This window comes from Stegodyphus dumicola, chromosome 4 (assembly GCF_044657685.1).
Source record: "Stegodyphus dumicola isolate Sdum_Otavi_A_Nest chromosome 4, ASM4465768v1".
Classification (NCBI taxonomy): domain Eukaryota; kingdom Metazoa; phylum Arthropoda; class Arachnida; order Araneae; family Eresidae; genus Stegodyphus; species Stegodyphus dumicola.
In genome coordinates, this window is record NC_140771.1 from 82,486,118 (window position 1) to 82,505,402 (window position 19,285).

General features: G+C 37.4%; 1 protein-coding gene across 4 annotated transcripts in view; it reads right to left on the bottom strand.

Moving 5' to 3' along the window:
• Positions 1–6,058: 6,058 nt before the first annotated feature.
• The window catches only part of LOC118192354 (protein O-mannosyl-transferase TMTC3-like), a 495,624-nt gene continuing 482,397 nt past the window's right edge, over positions 6,059–19,285 (bottom strand). For all 4 annotated transcript variants that reach the window (XM_085815135.1, XM_085815132.1, XM_085815133.1 and 1 more), the window contains one exon: positions 6,059–7,926. In XM_085815135.1, coding sequence (XP_085671261.1) covers positions 7,690–7,926 — 237 coding nt within the window. In that variant the 3' untranslated portion in view covers positions 6,059–7,689. The remainder of the gene's footprint in view (positions 7,927–19,285) is intronic.

Genomic DNA, 19,285 nt, shown 5'->3' on the forward strand with positions numbered 1-19,285 from the left:
GCGCCGATTGCTGTTAGCTTGTTTGTAATGGAGAATCAGTTTCCACTGTGTTAACCCGAAAGCGAGCTGTGGTGATTGGCTGTTGTGACAAAGCAGAAAAATTGTTCCAAACAGTTGTTCTTTCGAAACAAACCGACGTGTGATAGCAGCCTAGGAGATTTGAAAATCATTTACATTTCGACGCCAATGAGATGAGGTTAAATGCGCTATGCGCATATGAGACGCGCAACTGGGTGAGATGACAGCATGATTGCTCGTGCCGTAGGGTTAATGAAACGAATCTACCGATTTGGATGGACAGTATTGTGACTACAGATGCGTCTAACACGTAACCGGCGGCAGTACGAATAGTTGTCGGACGTTTGAGAAGGGGTGTATAGTAGGCCTCAGAGAAGCAGGTTAGTCGAACAGGCGTATCGGCCGCCACCTCGGTCGGAACAATATGGTAGTTGCTAGGTGTTGGAGGGATCACGGAAGGGATAATTCACCGTTGCGAAGGGTCAGGGCGTCACAGGAACACAAATGATAGCGAGGATCGCGCAATCATAAGAGCAGCCACTTTCGCACCAACAACGTTGGTAGCATCGATTTGACGCCATTTACCAGGCATCCGGTTGTATGATGGGAAACCATTCGGAAGACGACTGAGCGACGCTGATATATGCTGCCGACGTCCATTAAGACTCCTACCACTGACCCCACATCTTAGGCAATATCGACTGAATTTTTTCCGAACTCGGGCAAGTCTGAATGTGACTGAAACGCCGTTGCATGAACCTGCGACCTAAGGTTCTACACTAAGCGATGAATCCCGATTCAGTCTCAGTGCTGATGACTAACACACACGTGTGTGGATGCGGCCAGGCCAGCGATCCGATTTGGCATTTCTGGTCGACCAGCATATGGCGATTACACAAGGTGTGACAGTGTAAGGAGAAATTTGTTGGGACACATGATCACCTCTAGTCATCCTTCAAGGCACTAGGATGGCTCGCAGTTAAGTGGACGACATTGCCGATTGCACTACCTATGCTATCAAGTGGCCCAGGTTCCATTTATCATCAACACAACGCTCGTCCACATACTGCGCGGCTCTCCCAACAATGTCTTCAAGGCCATGATGTACTCCCGTGGCCTGTCAGGTTACCAGACCTCTTGCCAATAGAGCACGTTTGAGACATGGTTGGAAAGCAACTGCACCCGTCCCGGTTTTAACTTCCCAGTTGCAAAGCTTATTGCATAATCTTCTGCCAGGGTCATAGATGACCTACTTGATTCGATGGCACGTCGTGTTTGGCTTGCATAGCTGCCAGAGGTACTTATACTACTTACTGATTTGTAACCTTATCCATGCCGCAACTTCTTAATACAGCAATCTTTTGTTCTAAATTTGTTATCATTTGTTTATCTTATCATACACTACACATATGCTAAAATTCGTGATAGTAGTTCTTTTCCTTCTGGGTGCATATATATTTTTGTGACAGAGTGTGCTTACTTGAGAAGTGAAAATGTTTCCAGCTTCGTAACTGTTTATTTTTATCATACTTATAATACTACTGATGAATTCAGAACGTCAGCAATTGTAATCAGTTTTAAATAATTTAAAGATGAAGTCAGGAACATAGCTGAACGCAATTTTTTTTGAAATTCTGCGATGAATTTTGGCAAATCTATTCACCATAGCTTAGTATCAATATATATAAGGAATTATCATATCCGCGTACATGCTTTCGTGATGTTACGTAGTCACATATCTGCCAGTTAGAAAAGCGCCCAGCCGGTATAGTAGTCAGTGACACCATACTGATGGACCCAGAGATGGCATGGATGTTTTAAACGTATAGTATCTGTGCAGCAAGGGTGCTTTAAAAAACACGGCTGGCCAATAGTCGTCTCAAGAGTTTGATGGCAAAGGAAGGGGTTGGAGACCCTCGGGCCGCCCACGGATTGTTCTCCCTGAAAAACTTTGGTGGGATTATGCTATACGACTATTGTTAAAATTCTGGTGTCCCGCTCACTTCTTCCTATACCACTACTAGTTGGAAGATGCGAGGGTATAGAAGACCAGTTATGTTCAGTTCGGGTAACAGTATATTTACTGTTACCCGAACTGAAGTAGAACGGACGATAACTCGTCACCATCTGGATTTTATGTGTTGTATCTTAAACTTTTCCATAATTGCCTTCCAACGGATGAGAGGAATGTATGGATTTATTGTACTACTCCTTGCGTGCTCTGTGGCGTTAGCGGTAAACCCCGAAAGTTAAAAACTGAAAGATTCGTAGTTCGAAACCCAGCAAGCGTACAGCATGTTTTTTTCATGTTTTGTGTTTCGAAATATATTCTGTAGTGTTGCCTGAACTAAGATGTAGTAAACTTTAATTCATTTCCACACGACTATGATATATATATATATATATATATATACTGCTCTCCAGTTGCCTTTTTTTTAAGTGGGGGAATAATGTCAGCAATTATTGCATTTTTTGTGCGTGCTCTCCTGTTGTAAGTAGTTAACTGTAAATGTCACCAACTGGAAAATCTCTGGTTCAAATCTAAGGTAGGGGATAGTTGATTTTCATGTTTCCTGAGTCGAAATATCCAATGTTTTCTACACATGTTAACTAATCATTTGTTATCTTTTACTATAAGATTAAAATGAATTTTTGCTTGCACGGAAGTTTTGAGGCTTGATCCATTGGAGCTACTGGCGTTGTTTAAGTTGCGTGTACAACTGCAACACCGAGTTCAAACAAATCTATTCTAAACTGTGCGAGACACTGAATTTCATAACAACCAGTGGCATACCTGCAGCTATAGAGATCCGGACCGGAAATATCTGTATGGTCCCCCTTGTTGGAATTTTATTTATAATTAACATTTAATTAAAATTAAATACTAGTTTAAATGATTTGGGAAACAAAAAATCTTAAGACTAAAGAAAAATAGCTTATATATCTAGCAGGCAAACATATATTTAAAAAAAGCTTTAATCTGCCACTTTTGATATTTAAAAAAGTCTTTTAACTATTTTGCCAACAAAAAAAAAAAAAAAAAAAAAATCAAATTTTTTTTTTTTTTTTTTTTTCCCGAGCTTTGATTTTCTGAGCTTTTGGATAGCTTTATCAAAATTCATGTTCTTAGCTACTGCATTTTCAATAGAAAGGATTGCCAAACTATTAAGTGTTATTTAGCTCATTAGTGATTTAGTTGATTAAAAGCTATTTTAATCAACAATAATTTAGGGACTGATTCTTGGTAGTGCATTTTTATGATAAACTAATATTTTCAATGCAGGCTCTTTTCTTCAGACACCTCTCCCCGAGGGTGTTCGCCGAAAACATCGTGGACGAAAACGTCGCGGAGAAAACAATGCAGGGCGAAAACATCGTGGGAGAAAATAAAGCAAAAAGAAAACTTCGCAGTTCTAAAACATCGTGGCACCAAACATCGTCGTCGAAAATAATGCGGTTCAAAAACTTCGAAATTTAAAAAATTCGTTGACGAAAATACGTGGTAAAAAATAGAGTACCTACAAAACATCGCATGACGATAACATCGCAGGCATGAGTTTTTCAGGCTTTAATTACAGTAAAATTTAATAATTGTAAAAACTCGCATAATGATTTGTGAGCGCAAGAAGTAAAGAAGGATAATTTTTAATTCCATATTTTCTATTAACTAATAAATATGTGTTGAAAATGTAAAATGGAAACTTAAGCATAGACAATTAGTAGCACCTAATAGAATTTTAAACTGACATAGTTAACTAACAAAAATCATTAATAAATTATTTTTTCTAAAGTTTTACTGGTAATTTTTTATGAAAAGTATAATCTAAAAACAAATAGAAAAAGAAAGATTAAATAACTGCATGACCTTATTTATAAAAAATTGCTAAGTTAATTATGAGATTATTTTCTTCACTTTTGTTAATCTGATACTCTTATAGTGAAAATTATTTCTTGTTTTATTTAAATTTCTTGTTTTGTTTTTTAAAAATTTATCAGTTAATAAAAAATATGAATGCGAAAATTATCCTTCTTTCCATCTTGCGGTCACAAATCATTATGCAAATATCCATTTACAATTATTAAAGCCTTAAAACGCATGTCTGCGATGTTATCGCCATGCGATGATTTGTAGGTGCTTTAATTTTACCAGATATTTTTGACGACGATGTTTTAAAACTGCGAAGTTTTTTAACCGTTTTATTTTCGACGACGATATTTTGTACCACGATGTTTTAGAACTGCGAGGTTTTCTCTTTGCTTTATTTTCTCCCACGATATTTTGTACCCCGAAGTTTTCACCTTCGTTGTTTTCTCCGCGACGTTTTCGGTCCGCGATGTTTTCGGGTGTAACCTTCTCCGAGAGACCAAGACGCACGACTGCTAACAACATCAAAGGCAAATTAATAATCAGTATGCATAGAAGAATTACATAGATGTTTTTAAAAGTAAGTACAAGATAATTGTCTTCATTATGCGAAGATCTTGCTATTAGCAAGAGTCTCTAATTAATAATTTCAGAGCGTTCTACTGTACTGTTCGGGTATATTTTGAAGACTAATTTAGCCTTTAAATATTTTCGTTGTGTTTCATGTCCTCTGATTCGTTATAGTTGAAAACGCTATCAGAGGAGCAGTAGATTCATTTGTTTGTCAGCCTTCTGAAGCTGAGAGTTTTTCATGACAGACACAGCGCAGATCGCTAAAATCTTCTGACGCTGGTTTTGAAATTATGATTTTTTATTAAGTCAAGTATTAGAGACACTTCTGTAAAAGTTATTGCGTATGTAATATTAGAGCACTCGTATCATAACTTTTAAAGGCTCGACTTGATGTCATTGACCTTTAGACCGAGACTTGTGAGGTGACCGCGTACGTTAATTTCTTAACTTTGTGCAATATGCCGTTTCAATTCTGTAACCTTATAGACGCATTGTGCACACCAGCCAAGGGTAAAAGAGTCATTTTGCTGGGTTAATTTCTCAAACACATAAAGCTTTTGAGCACGGTATGGAAACATAGTACCTGAAAGCAATGTGTATCGTAATATGTAGGTAGAAATAACGTTCAAAAATTTTAATTACGTAAAACTTATGAAGTTATAATATTGTTACGTTATCCTACTTCTGACACCAGTTGTTACGTTATATCCTTCCTTCACGTTCGTACGGGTTTCGTAGATTTGGAGTGAATAACGACGACACTTGATGAAGTATCGAAGCACACTTTATTTAGCCAATATTAATCAGAGAACAGCTCCAATAACACGTGTTTTTACAGTCATCGTAGATCTACTATAAACACGCTGACACGATCAGGGACACAGCCTTCAGGTTATCAGGCTATCACGATGGAGACAGCTTCCTGCAAAGCATTCGGCTCTGCTTTCCGGAGTAAAGCTCCCGACTGTGCTTGGTCGTTCTCGGAACTCCACGTACTCTCGAGACTCTCCACGCTACAACTCGCGATGCACTCGACGACACACAGAGCACAGCTCCTGACTCTTCGGTTCAGTCGTTCCCGGAGCTCAACACGCACTCTTGACGATGCACTAACCGCGATACACGTGTTTTTACAGACTCCTTTGGTGCACTCGACGACTCACTCGGCACTCGTTGCCCGGCTGTAAACTCGATCGACTCCGCACGGCACGCTAGACGAGACACACTCTGAGACACACTGACTGCGGACCAGCAGGGTTTATATAGCTTTCGGCTTGTGTTCGGGAACATTCTGGGCTAAACCGGTAAGAATTCTTTCCAGAAGGTTCTCCATCCGTCCATGGTATATCGCCAATTTTGTCGCCAAATGGGAGAGTTCTCGCCAAATGTGGCAATCCTAAAATTGCTTTGCGGGGAAGCTACCTTACCGCGCCTTAACATTTCGTAACAATATATTTGAAATAAGAAGCTTAATTAGGTATGAAATTCACAGTTAGAATTGAATTTTACTCATGTATTTGATACCAAATTTAAAACCAGGCAGGAAATAAAAACAAAAACTTCCTAAAATTAAAAAAAATGAATTTCAAGGCTACCTGTTTATTTCTCATCGGTTTCCAGATTACTAGAACTGGAGAGACTTTAGTACCATTCAAGCAAAGGTTACAGTGACATAGTAAAATTCACAAGTGTGAAAAATATTCAAAAAGTTAAACCATTTCCTTAAATATTTTTAATACATGTTTCTCTTGAAAATATCATTTTTTACAGGTTACAGTATAAAATGAATGAATAAATTATTATACATTTTAAATAAAGGACAGAGAGAAATACAACCACTAGCTCATGGATCGTGCAGTTAGTAATTAAATAATATGAAATTAATTACGGGGAATCACATACTTCATTATGATGACGACATCACAAAACTGCAGTGAGTAGATCCAAATGTTACTTTATGCAGCAAAAATTTAAATTTTTCTCAACTTTAATTCAATGTTTCTCACGGAAATGTTTCAAGTTTTTTCCCCGATTGCAGTACACAAGTTTGTTATGTCCCGTTTTAGGCTATTTTAAAAATCGTGCCATTTCCGCCTCACTTGATAATACAGATGCTAAAGACTCCCATTTCAGCCTTTCCAAAGTCAGCGTTAAATCCGAAAGCGTGACAAAAGGTCACGTGTCTGTGAGATATATATAAACTGATATCATATTTTAAAGTGAGTTTAGGCCCTGAGTAGATAAGCCATTAATAACATCGGTGATTACATTAAAAAAAGTTTATTTAAAAAAAAAAATTTGACTGCAATTCAGCATTATCATTATCTTGAAATAAGATTATGTCAATTTCTAAAGAACAGTCGCAGCTAAAAATAGTTTGAGAATTCTACATTTTGAAAACTGAAACATTGAAAGCGAAAATTGAAACACTGAAAGCGAAGAATGAAAACTTTTGAGGATCTGGACAGCATTAATATCTGTATTAAAAATACAATGTTACGAGAAATCCTGGAAATCGTCAGTACTACTGCTATCCAAGTTTTTAATTAAATAGATTAATTACATTACAGATTTTTTAAAAATATAAGTTTCATCATAAATGAGAATATTAAGCCATATAGGATAATGGGTTCTTTACAACCATCTGTCGAATACAGAACTTTTATTACAGTTTAACTTACGGTGTTGTTTTTATTACAGTTGGTGCGAAGACATTGGAAGAGGGAGACATTATACGATAAAATTCGTACGTTTTAAATTTCGCCGGCATGAGTTTGCGAGAAACAAGAAAAGCCGGAAAAGGTAGGCTTCTTAAGGCTAAAATAATTATTATTATTATTATTTTCATTTTAATAAGCCTCCCTTTTTCAGTTTTACGAAAAAAGGTACGTACTAATTTTAGCTTATAATGTCCCCCTTCTCCAACGTCTTCCCCCAATTGTAAAAAAAAATGTTAAAAATAGAAACATAATACGGTTTTTGACGTTCTCATCCAGAACACCTGCAGAAGAGGGAAAAAAGGCTGAAATGGCTCGATTTTTGTTGTCACCTCCAGAAAGTCGGAACTGGGACATTACGAACCAAATTTAAATCCAGTCTCCTCCAGCTGCAAACCAGAATTTCAAGTCATCTTCAATGGAGTACATCCGATTTTTTTAAATTCAGGCAGCTTTTACTTCCTATGAAGTCTGCAAGGTTCAAGCTCAGGTTGAGATTCACAACATTCATGGTAGTCAGCTGACAGAGTGAGAAGCAGTTAAGTGATCAAAGATTCTGTTGTGGCCTTCTTTCAGGATATTCCTCACGACATCCAGATGATGTCTGATGTAAGAGACCCCTGGATAGATGGCTAAAGTTTGGAGGAAGCATTCCTCCGCTGTTTCGTAATCCTGACGTTCAAAATAGACCACGCATAAATTGTGAAGGGCTTTCTCATTGGTAGGTTCCAACTTCAGAACGTGTCTATAACACTAACAGGAAAAGAAAAAAGAATTTCAATCTTATATATTTTTATTATGATATTATAAAGTTTTAATACTTGTTATTTAAAAAACTTGAAAGTTTATGGCAAAGGTCCTTAGACAAAGAAGAACACATACAAACGAAAATGAGACAAAATACGTATTAAACAATTCAAAAGACAGGAATAAATACAGAAATTCGTTAAGTGGTCTCTTGCCTCCCAGTGTTTACTACAGGGATTCCCGACGGAGCCGACGGGGGTCGATGAAGGAGCCAATAATAATCATAATCGAGTATGCACCGGCAGCATATAAGCATTCTGTATCGCGCCACGCTCATAGGGAAAAATTCCTCCTCGTGACTGGATATGGCTTCCGATTCCATCTTTTCCTTTACGCTTAGGAACGCCTTGACTTTGCTTGCCTTGGTCTCGAGGGTACACTTCCATATCGTTTGTTTATATTTTGATAACAGTACCGAAAATATTATTACGAGCGTTGTATTTTTGTTGCTATGAGATTACACTTTTTACAACACTGTAGTGTGGTAAATGTAATATAAAAAATGTATTTCTTTTCTATTCCCCTAGAAGAAAAAAAAAAGTTCTTGTGCTAACTCTGTAAATGTGTATTAAGTTCAGAGATTTTTAATAAATGCATTCTTAATTTAATACCCTTCATATTCAAACTGTTGTGATTATTAATTAATTATTTCATGTTAATTATGTATCCATTCTCTGCGGATGCAGTCTCTGAAAGCATGAGACGAATTACGTTTCGGAAATAGCAAACACAACATTAGGAGCTAATATAGCACCCAGTAAATTCACAATATTTATAATCAATCTGAAAAGGTAAAATTTAATTTTGAAGTTAGACTACTATAAATTTGGAACAGAGAAAGAGAGATATGTATTTTAAATTGAATAGTATTCCTTTATGAATATTGCCCATTTTTTAATGCATTTTTGTACCTTTGCGTAAAAGTAGTGTTTGTCAGAGAAGGGAGTTTCCTTTCTTATACACGTGTATTAAAATTCAGCGACAATACTGAATGCCCGTTTTTCTTTTATTTAACCCTTTGCGGCACAGTGTGTCCGGTCTGGACACACCTAAAAATTTCCTTCTGTGCGCACAGAAAAATTGAATGAGAAAGGATTTATAGGTTACTATGAACCTTCTTTATTTATAGTATATGGCAGCTCAACACAAACCAGTCCATATATTTTAGCCATGTTTAGTTTTTTAAGACACTCATTTTTCAAAGAAATCTTCCAGATTTTTAGGGTATAAAAGGAATTGTTTGAAAAGAAATTTGTATGTTATTTTTTTGGCTGTATGATAATCTCCTTATTCAATATTAGTTTTAAATTTTTACCTTGAAATCTTGCCTAAAATCAAACGGCGAAGCCTAGGTGTGCCCAGAGCGGACTCACCGATAATCTAGGACAATTGAGAATCTGTATTCTTTGTTTCTCCGCATCTCATCGGTCAATTCATTGACAACAATGCTCGTTTCAGCACTCTATTCAATCAGTGTGCCACTTTGGGCACACCCACAGAATTAAAACGATAAGTGTTATCTTCACAAAATTTTACTTGTGTACTCCTCTAGGCTTAATTAGACTGCCTACCATTTTTTTTTTTAAATCAAAACTCCGACTTTAAAAGGTAGCGTGCCGGAAAGGGTTAATGCAGCAGAATATTAGAAATGACATGGACATTAACATGGAAATAACATAACATTTGCAAAAGAAATGTTTTCTGCAATGTAAAAGGAATAGAATGCAATAAAATTGCAATAATAATATACTTACTAGCACACAATTCCTTTATAATTGGATCGAGATCGTCGTGTTTTGGTTTTTGCACTAAATTCATTCAACTGTTTAAATAATCTAAGCGCTTAAGATTGCTTCTGATATTCACAGCATCTTTAAAATATTTCATAATTTTATAATTCCATAAAACAAGAAGCCATCTGCAGAACGATGCAGCTAAATGTTTTCCTTTCAAAGAAAATAAGCTATAATTTTTATGCTTGCGTGTCACTCATGTGCGTCATTCGTCGAAAACAAATCCGTAAGAATCCCGTCTAAACGTCATTACGCCAAGAGAAAATGATGTCATCAGAAAAAAGTCCAATCACAAGTACGGATTTTTCCTATGCGCGTGGCGTGGTACAGAAAACTTATATGCGCATCGGCACCGAATATACACCGGCAATTGATCGACATAATCAAGATTCCACTGATTAAAAAAAGTTCTTAATAAACCTGATAATTAATTGTATACTGATATTCAAAGTCAGACCGTGTTCAAAACGCATGAGTGCATTAAGTTTTGAAATTTTAAAGTCATCTGAAAGAAATATCCCCAAATAAAATATGCTACCGAAGCAACATTAACTCTCTTCGTACCTAGTAGAAGCAGGCCTTAATTTACTATGGAAAACAAGAAACAAGTTGAATCTTTCTGAACGAAGTGATTTAAAAATTAAGTTAAGAGATTTTGTGCCAAATATTGCAAAGAAATTGCATCAGTGAATCAGGCGTAGCCGTCACGTTAATTAGAATCGAATTTCTGTGCAATTAGAATCAGTGATTTTGTTTCTGAAAACATATTGGCTGGCCCTCCGCCAATTATATAAATGCAGTTATTTGCATTATGATTATGTTTTATGCTATCTATTGTACAGAAAAATGTAAGGGGATGGATTAAGAAAACCATTGTTGCTTTTACGCTAGATGGTCTCTCGTAATTAATTTATATTTATTTACTGCGTTGGCGCGTTGTCGTCGCCATTGCATTCGGTCGCCTGAACGTAGCTCACCTATAACTGTTTTAATATTAATTTTTTTAACTGAACTGTATTATCGGATTATATTTATGTTATCGGATTATATTATTCGATGCTTTTACATGGATACATTAATTAATATATGTTTACGGTTTGTGATTTACATAAAATAGAAGTAGTTGAAACAAAAAGTTATAGCAAAAGAAACTTCACTTTCGTATTTCGGCGTCATTTGATTATCGGCCATTGAAAAATATTTTTAAAAAGGGTTGATGCAAGAAATGGGTTGGGAATTCCTAGTTTAAAGCAAAGCAAAATGTGAGACAAAGCAGTAGAGGGATATTAAGGATGCACATAGGTGCGTCCTGACAGAGGAGATATTTCAGGATTTCAGATGGAAAGAATTAGGTGGAAAGGCACTTATGTCCATGATTAAAGGAAGAGCATTAATAACTTTCTCTGGGATGTCTTATAGATTGTTACATTGACTAGCCCAATTTTTGATTGAGATCTTTCCTCCTAGAGACATCGTTCCAGATCGAAAGAAATAGGTCACAAAGCACATACTCGTACATCCATGGTCCACTGAAACGCTGAGCGTCCAACAAACGTTGAGTAGCTCACTCTTTACTAGAGATTGCCCTTTGTGGAGTTGCCTTATAAATATTTCAAATTTTTAGACCTGCAGCGGAGAATGATGTTAGTAAGTGACCCTGATAGATCCAGTTGTTAAGAAGTGTGCTCCTTTGTTTGCAAGGCCATCTGTGATTTCGTTATCAGGGATTCAAGAATAAGAAGGAATCCACCGATATACAAAACTTCCTGTGAATCTCGCAGAGGTTGTAAGGATCTTAAGTTTTACTAACGTTTATTTTATTTTAAATCTTTACTATCACTTCTTATTTTCTACTTCCGGCCAGAATTATAAGCGTTAAGGTTTTTATGCAAAGTTTGTCTGGCGAACGCCAAGTATTTAAGTTGTGGCTTTTTGCCAAGCGAGAGAGAGGAAGCAGTGAGTCGAAGCAGGCCGCTTACCTTAGAAGTTACGCAGTTGCTTGTTGCCTTCCAGGCCAGAGGTTTTAATCCTCTTGATAAATTTTAAACGTATTGTAGTGTTCACAGTTCTCTGTACTACATACGCTTCCTGTTAATATAAGGCCAATCTTCCACGTTTATTATTCTAAAGTTAAATTAGAGTTTAGTTTTATTTTTATACTTTTACGTTTTGACCCCAAGTAGCGGGTCGGTGTATTCCGAAGTACGGAAGTCATTGTAAATAGAGAAAAATAAAGGGTTTAGTATACCCTTCTTGTGTATCCTGCTTACTTCCCACAGTTTTGAATATAGCTTTAGTAAGCTCTCTGTTCCGAGTCAGGTCCTTGCATGTTCCCGAAGAAGGTTAGAAGGAACATTGACCCTGATAGTGGCGCCCAACGAAGAAGAATAACCATGGCCGAGTTTCAAGAAGAACCTGTGCTGCCTGCAGAAACGGCTCAGAATCCAGAGATGCCAGCTGCCGCCCTGGAAGGATTTGGTTACATCGTCCAGACCATGCGCGCTTCGATGAAACCAGAAGCAACATTTAATGGAAACTCACCGGTAACCAGTTTTTTGGAAAAATTGGATGACCACTTCATGCTCTACCCCGTGCACGAGTTTCAAAAAGTTACCTTAGCTACCAGCGCTTTGAGAGGCCAAGCGCTTAACTGGTTCAAATGTATAGGCAGAAGTCTCTTGGGTCAAGCAGGAAGTCCCACCTATACTTACGAAAATTTCAAGACTGCCCTACTAAAAGCCTTCCCTGTTGTAAGGGATCGTGCGAAATTAGAAACGGAACTTTTCAGTATATATCAACAAAGAATCGAAAACCTCTCAAGCTTTATTTTAAGAAAAATTCACGTCTTCAAGCTCTTGTATGGAAACCGTCCGGATCCTGAAATAATTCAAGTGATTTTGCCGAGGTTACTGCCCCAAGTGCAAGACTTTATTGAATTAAGAAATCCGACTACACTGGAAAAGTTATTTGAGCTAGCAATCCAGTTTGAAAGTAGAAGAACGGCGGACGTCGAAAGAAGACGCCAATATCAACAGCGAAACCAATTTGGTACGCCAAGACTACAGCAAACTCAAGCACACGGCTACGGAAGCAAAGCGAATCAGTGGGCAAGGAAACCCGAGCATTCAAAAACAGCCGGCGAACGTCGACAGTTCAATAGCAACCCAGGAAAAAAGTCTCAAGGCCAGTGGAAAAAGAAGGAAAGCACGGAAATGAAAAATAATTTAAACTAAAACGGATTTCTGCTGACGAGAGGGTGTGGAAATCCGAAGGCCACGAAAACCCCTCTTCCTTCAAGTTAAATACAGTAATGGTGAAAAATTTGACTCTTCCGAAGATTGAAGTGTTGGTGAATAATTTCCCAGCCACCGCACTCCTGGATACAGGCGCGCAGTGTTCCTGTGTGGCAGAAGAATTTTTTAGGAAGTATTTTCGGAAATACCGCATATATAATTCGGATAACACGACAGTGTTAGCGGCGCAAGGAGAACTATGTAAGTGTATAGGTAAAGTACCGCTATATGTCCGTATCAAGGACGAACAAGTAAAGGTGATGTTTTTTATAGTAAAGAATCTGCAAGCACATTTAATCTTAGGGATAGATTTTCTTTCAGACGCACAAGCAACACTGGATTTTAATGAAGCGTCCCTTAAGCTGACAATGAAACCAGTTCGTACTGAAAAGGCTGAACTGCCGATGTTAAAACTTGACCACCTCCCTAATGACGAGCAAGGAAGAATCCGACAAGTGGTAAGTGAATTTGCTTCGTTATTTAGTGATATTCCAGGATTTACTCAGGTTACTAACCATAGTATTGACACCGGAGATGCAATGCCAGTTCGCCAAGAACCATACTGGTATGATAAGAATAAGGAAAAAATTATGGAATGGCATATTACCGATATGCTACGTAAAAAGATCATAACGCCCATCTCAAGTAGTTATGCTAGCCCGGTGGTTTTATGTAAGAAAAATAATGACTATCCTTTGACGCATCCAAAAAGATGGAGATTCGCTATTGATTACCGTAAATTAAACTCCATAACTAAATATCCGGTATATCCGTTACCGATCACAGAAGAAATTTTAAGGAACATAAAATCAACCAAATTTATGACGACTTTAGACTTAACGACTGGTTATTTTCAAATAGGGGTTAGGCCTGAGGACGTGCCTAAGACTGCTTTTATAACCAAGTCTGGCACTTATGCATTTTTGCGTATGCCGTTTGGCCTTTCAGGGGCCCCGGCAACATTTCAGCGATGCATGGACATTGTGTTAAGACCTGTTCTTGGAAAGTCCACATTTATCTATTTAGACGATATCATTATTACTAGTGATAATCTCGACCAACATGTACAGGATTTAAGACAGGTGTTTTCTTTATTAAATGAGGCCAGTCTAAAAGTTAATGTCGAAAAGTGCAAATTTGGAGCCCTGAATTAAAATATTTAGGTTACAAAATATCTCAAAAAGGAATCGAGACAGACGAATCAAAAATAATTGCCGTACAAAAGTATCCGACTCCAACCACGGCGAAGAAGCTCTCTTCCTTTCTAGGACTTTGTTCATATTATAGGTGTTTTATAAAAGATTTTGCGGCTATCGCTGAGCCATTGTTAAAATTAAAAAGGAAAAAGGCAAGATTCTCGTGGACGGCCGAAGCCAATAGTGCTTTCGAAAAATTAAAACAAGCATTAACGCAAGCCCCTGTGTTGAAATTTCCTGAAAAGGATGAGAATTTAGAAATTTCAGCGGATGCTTCGGATTATGCGGTAGGAGCGGTACTTTCGCAAAATCAGCAGCCCGTGGCATTTTTTAGCCGAACTTTAAATCAAACACAAAGAAACTATTCCGCGACCGAGAGAGAGGCACTTGCAGTTCTGTTAGCAGTGCAAAATTTCCGAGTCTATTTCGGAAAGGCGCCGATAACAGTGTACTCTGATCATGCGGCGGTAACTAGATTGTACTCAGGGAAAAATTTATCCCCAAGGTTAATAAGATGGGCACTCAAGCTGCAAGAATATAATCTGGTAATCAAGCATACCACCGGAAAGGAAAATATCGTAGCAGATGCCCTATCAAGAATTAAAATAGACGAACAAGGTAATACCGTAAAGTTGGCAATGCTTACATCATGTACAATAAATTCCTGAGAAACTGTAATAACCGAACTGGGTAAGGATCCTGAGTTTGGAAGCATTTATGAGTATTTGAAGGATCCTGAAAATTTTAGCCACCAAGATATTGTGGCGATAAGAAATAGGGCGGCCCATTACGAACTAATAGATGGTCTATTATTTTATACAAAAACTACGAATTTCAACAACGAATTTCGACCTGTTATCCCAGCTAGTCTTAGATTAAATATCCTGCAGGAGCTCCATGACAGCCCTTTAGCTTCTCATGCTGGTATTCGAAAAACTATCCAACGCGTACGCGAGGCAGTCTAGTTTCCTGAACTGCAAAAGTTAACAAGGGCGTATGTCCAGTCCTGCCCAACATGTCAAGCAGTTAATTATATTAATTTCCGCCCGGCCGGGTTTCTAAATAGTATTAAATCCGAATTTCCAAATGAAATAATTGGCATCGATTTATTGGGCCCTTTCCCAAAAAGTCAGTTAAATAAAAGTCGCTATCTCCTTGTTATGGTTGATCATTTTAGTAAATGGACCGAAACTGTTCCTTTAAAACGAGCCTCCGCGAAATTAGTTACTGATTCTATTTTAAATAAATATATTTTAAAATACGGGGCGCCCCTAAAAGTTATATCGGATAATGGTCCTCAATTTGTAAGTAATATATTTGAAGACATGTGCCAAAAACTGGGCATAAGTCATTTAAAAATGGTCCCGTATCGGCCGCAATCAAATATAGCGGAACGGGTCAATAGAAATATAGTGAAAATTATCCGTAGTTATGTTAAAAATTTTCATAAAAGCTGGGATAACTATGTCAATGAATTTGCTTTCGCCCTTAGGGCCGCAAAACATGATACAACGGGCAAAACTCCTGCTGAGTTATTTTTAGGCAGAAAGATTATAACGCCGTTAGATAAATTATTTTATGTGCAACAAAGAGCCCCAGAATTTAAAATGGGTGATATAGAAAAACTAATTAAGGAAGCAAAGAAGAATACGGAAGTAGCACAAAGAAAACAGAAGCTCTATTATGATTTGAAACGACGGGGAGTAACTTATAAAGTAGGGGATGAAGTTTTAAAAATTAAGCATTCACTTTCTTCAGCACCAGAAAATAAGACTGCCAAATTTTTTCCAAGATTTGAAGGACCATATGTTATAGAAAAAATAACTCACGCTGTAGTAGTGTTAAAAGCCAGAAATGGGGAAACCTGCTCCGCAAACATTGATCAAATCAAACCCTACTTCGATCGTAATAAAATGCAAATATTTTCAGATCTTTTGCAGGATCCGGCACGGCAGACACCGCAGGCACAAGCTCCAGAGGTGGAAAAACGACAAGTACAAGGGCAAGCTATTAAGAGGCAGGAGCAAGTGAAAAGAAAATTTCCCCGCGGGAAAATTGAAGGTAGCAAGAAAAAGAAGCCGTTCCACCGTCCAGAAAAGAGAGTTCACGAACACCCCCAGAATGAAGAAGGGAGAAGGACGACGTATGTGAAGAGAACCAGGAGAAATGACGGAAACTATAACCCGGCTCTAAAACGGAAGATCTACTCATCCGACAGTACTCTCCGCAGCAAATGTCGCCGAACTGCGGAAGGGCCATCAGCGGCGGAGGAAAAGTTACAAGGAAAATTTGAACGGCCAGCAGCGAGGTCCAAGCAGGAACACGAAAGAAGGTTCCCGGTTCCGCCAAGACCAGCTGCCATCAAACGGCCAAGACCACAAGCAGAGGAGAAAAAGAAGGTATTCAAGGGTGACCGAACTGGTGAAAAAAGGAAGCTTCCAGAGGAAGGCACTGAAGGGTGAGCACGTACAAGAAGGAGGATAAATGAAACAACTGTCTGCAATACCTTTAAAGACTGGGCCCAGAAAAGATGTCCGAATATCACAAAGATAAGTAAAATTTTATGTTACTTTGCAAACTTAAGTTCATCTTTCATTCTTACTGCAAGTGGCAGATTTCAAGAAGTTTTACCTCATGCGAGGTCTACCTTTATCGCCAAAGAGGCGAGAAATGAGTTGTTACCGATTTTGGTATTATGTTTTTCAATTACTCGCGCGTAAAACTAAAGTTGATGTATAATAGCGTTGTGTAAAAACTTAAATATTGTAAAAAGTTATTGTATAAATTTTATTTAAAACATGCTAGCAAGAAAGAAGTTTTAGTCTGAAAGACTTTTGGAAATGTAGTATTTCAATGTAGAAAGAATTGGCACTTGCTTTGAAAAGAATAGAAGTTAACAATGTACTACTAATGTATGTTTTCAAATGTGTAAAATTAACGGCATGTTGATATGTTCTTATATACAATGTGAACTGTTATTTTAAATGTTAAGAAATACCGTGATATGGTAAAAGTGAATGTTAATTTTTTTTTATTCGTGTGACTGTAAAAAGACTAAAGCATGGCGAATATGTGTTAAAGGTTGAATGATGTAGTTAGGCTCTCTGACGCTACACTTTAGAGTTAGACACTTTTAGAATAGTACCTCAGGGTTTAGAGTTTAAATTAGGGTGTGTTAAGAGGTCTTGTTATGTTGAATTTTAACACGTTAGTGTTTCGATTGTAGGAGGAAGTGTGGAACACGTAGACAGAAAAACACATTTGTGTTTGGTGTTCTTTTACAACACATGTCAGAGAGCACGGGGAAAGATAATTAAAATAGTCATGAATGAAATAAGAATGTTAAGTAAAATATAATTATACATATTACTTGCCATTTCATTGAGTAACATTTCATTAAACTAGTTTTCCTTCCAGAGATCTGGAAGGAACCAGAATTGAATAAAAGCTCCTGTTTAGATGCAGTACAGATGAAAAAAAGTGTGTATCCTGGGAGCTGCTATTGTAAAAACAAATTTCTTTCTTTTAAATTTCTAGTTTCTAGCGAAAAATATTTGTAAAAGATTGGCCTCGCGTTAGATTCTAGAGCTAAAAGTTTTCAACAAGGTCGTTTTAGACCTCAAACTAATTAACTCTGGCGGGAAGTATGTAAGGATCTTAAGTTTTACTAACGTTTATTTTAATTTAAATCTTTACTATCACTTCTTATTTTCTACTTCCGGCCAGAATTATAAGCGTTAAGGTTTTTATGCAAAGTTTGTCTGGCGAACGCCAAGTATTTAAGTTGTGGCTTTTTGCCAAGCGAGAGAGAGGAAGCAGTGAGTCGAAGCAGGCCGCTTACCTTAGAACTTACGCAGTTGCTTGTTGCCTTCCAGGCCAGAGGTTTTAATCCTCTTGATAAATTTTAAACGTATTGTAGTGTTCACAGTTCTCTGTACTACATACGCTTCCTGTTAATATAAGGCCAATCTTCCACGTTTATTATTCTAAAGTTAAATTAGAGTTTAGTTTTATTTTTATACTTTTACGTTTTGACCCCAAGTAGCGGGTCGGTGTATTCCGAAGTACGGAAGTCATTGTAAATAGAAAAACTAAAGGGTTTAGTATACCCTTCTTGTGTATGCTGTTTACTTCCCACACTTTTGAACATTGCTTTAGTAAGCTCTCTGTTCCGAGTCAGGTCCTTGCATGTTCCCGAAGAAGGTTAAAAGGAACATTGACCCTGATAAGGTGACCCAAGTCAGGCATTTCTCAGCTTCCTGATTAGTTGCTGATTTATCTTCTTTTTTCAGTAGCCAGAATAGCTGATAGAATAGTTTGAACGTAACTGCTAATCTTTTTTTTACATAGCCAAAACATACAGTCAAAGAAAACCACACTACTTGGAGAAACTCCAGTATTGTGAAGTTTCACATTATTACAAATATTCAACTTGTACATAGCTCGGAAGTGATTTGTGTGTTTTTAATTTGATTATTTATTTATTAGCTGCCCATATGCTTAGATGATATTCTACATATGCTTACACATTTGCTGCACGTTAGCGTTTGTCATACAAGGCTGTTTACAATTTTGTTACTCCCTGATTGTTAAAATATGCTGTAAATCAAAGTGTCCTTGTCATCATTAATTAGTTTCCAAGTTACATGCAGTCAGTTTAACAGAACTCAGCTTACCATAGCCTTAGTATCTTCCGACGAGTTGGCATCTAAACTTCGTCGTGGCTAACAACTATCGAAAGATAATATAAGATAAAATTAGGCGGAGGCCAATTCGAGCGGTAACCAGTCCTTGGAGTTGGATCATCAAGAGAAAATAAGAATTTTAAAACAATATTCATAGCTTTACATCGCTATTAAGAGCATTTGAATTGACTAAGAGATAAACAATAATGGAAGGAATTTTCTTCCTCAGTAACACGTGCCTTCGTGTTGTAAGGGAGCATGTATGTTTAGCAGTCGGGAGGACCAGAGTTTGAATCCCGGCGAAAGCATTGCTGATTTTTCCTCTTCCGAATTAATCT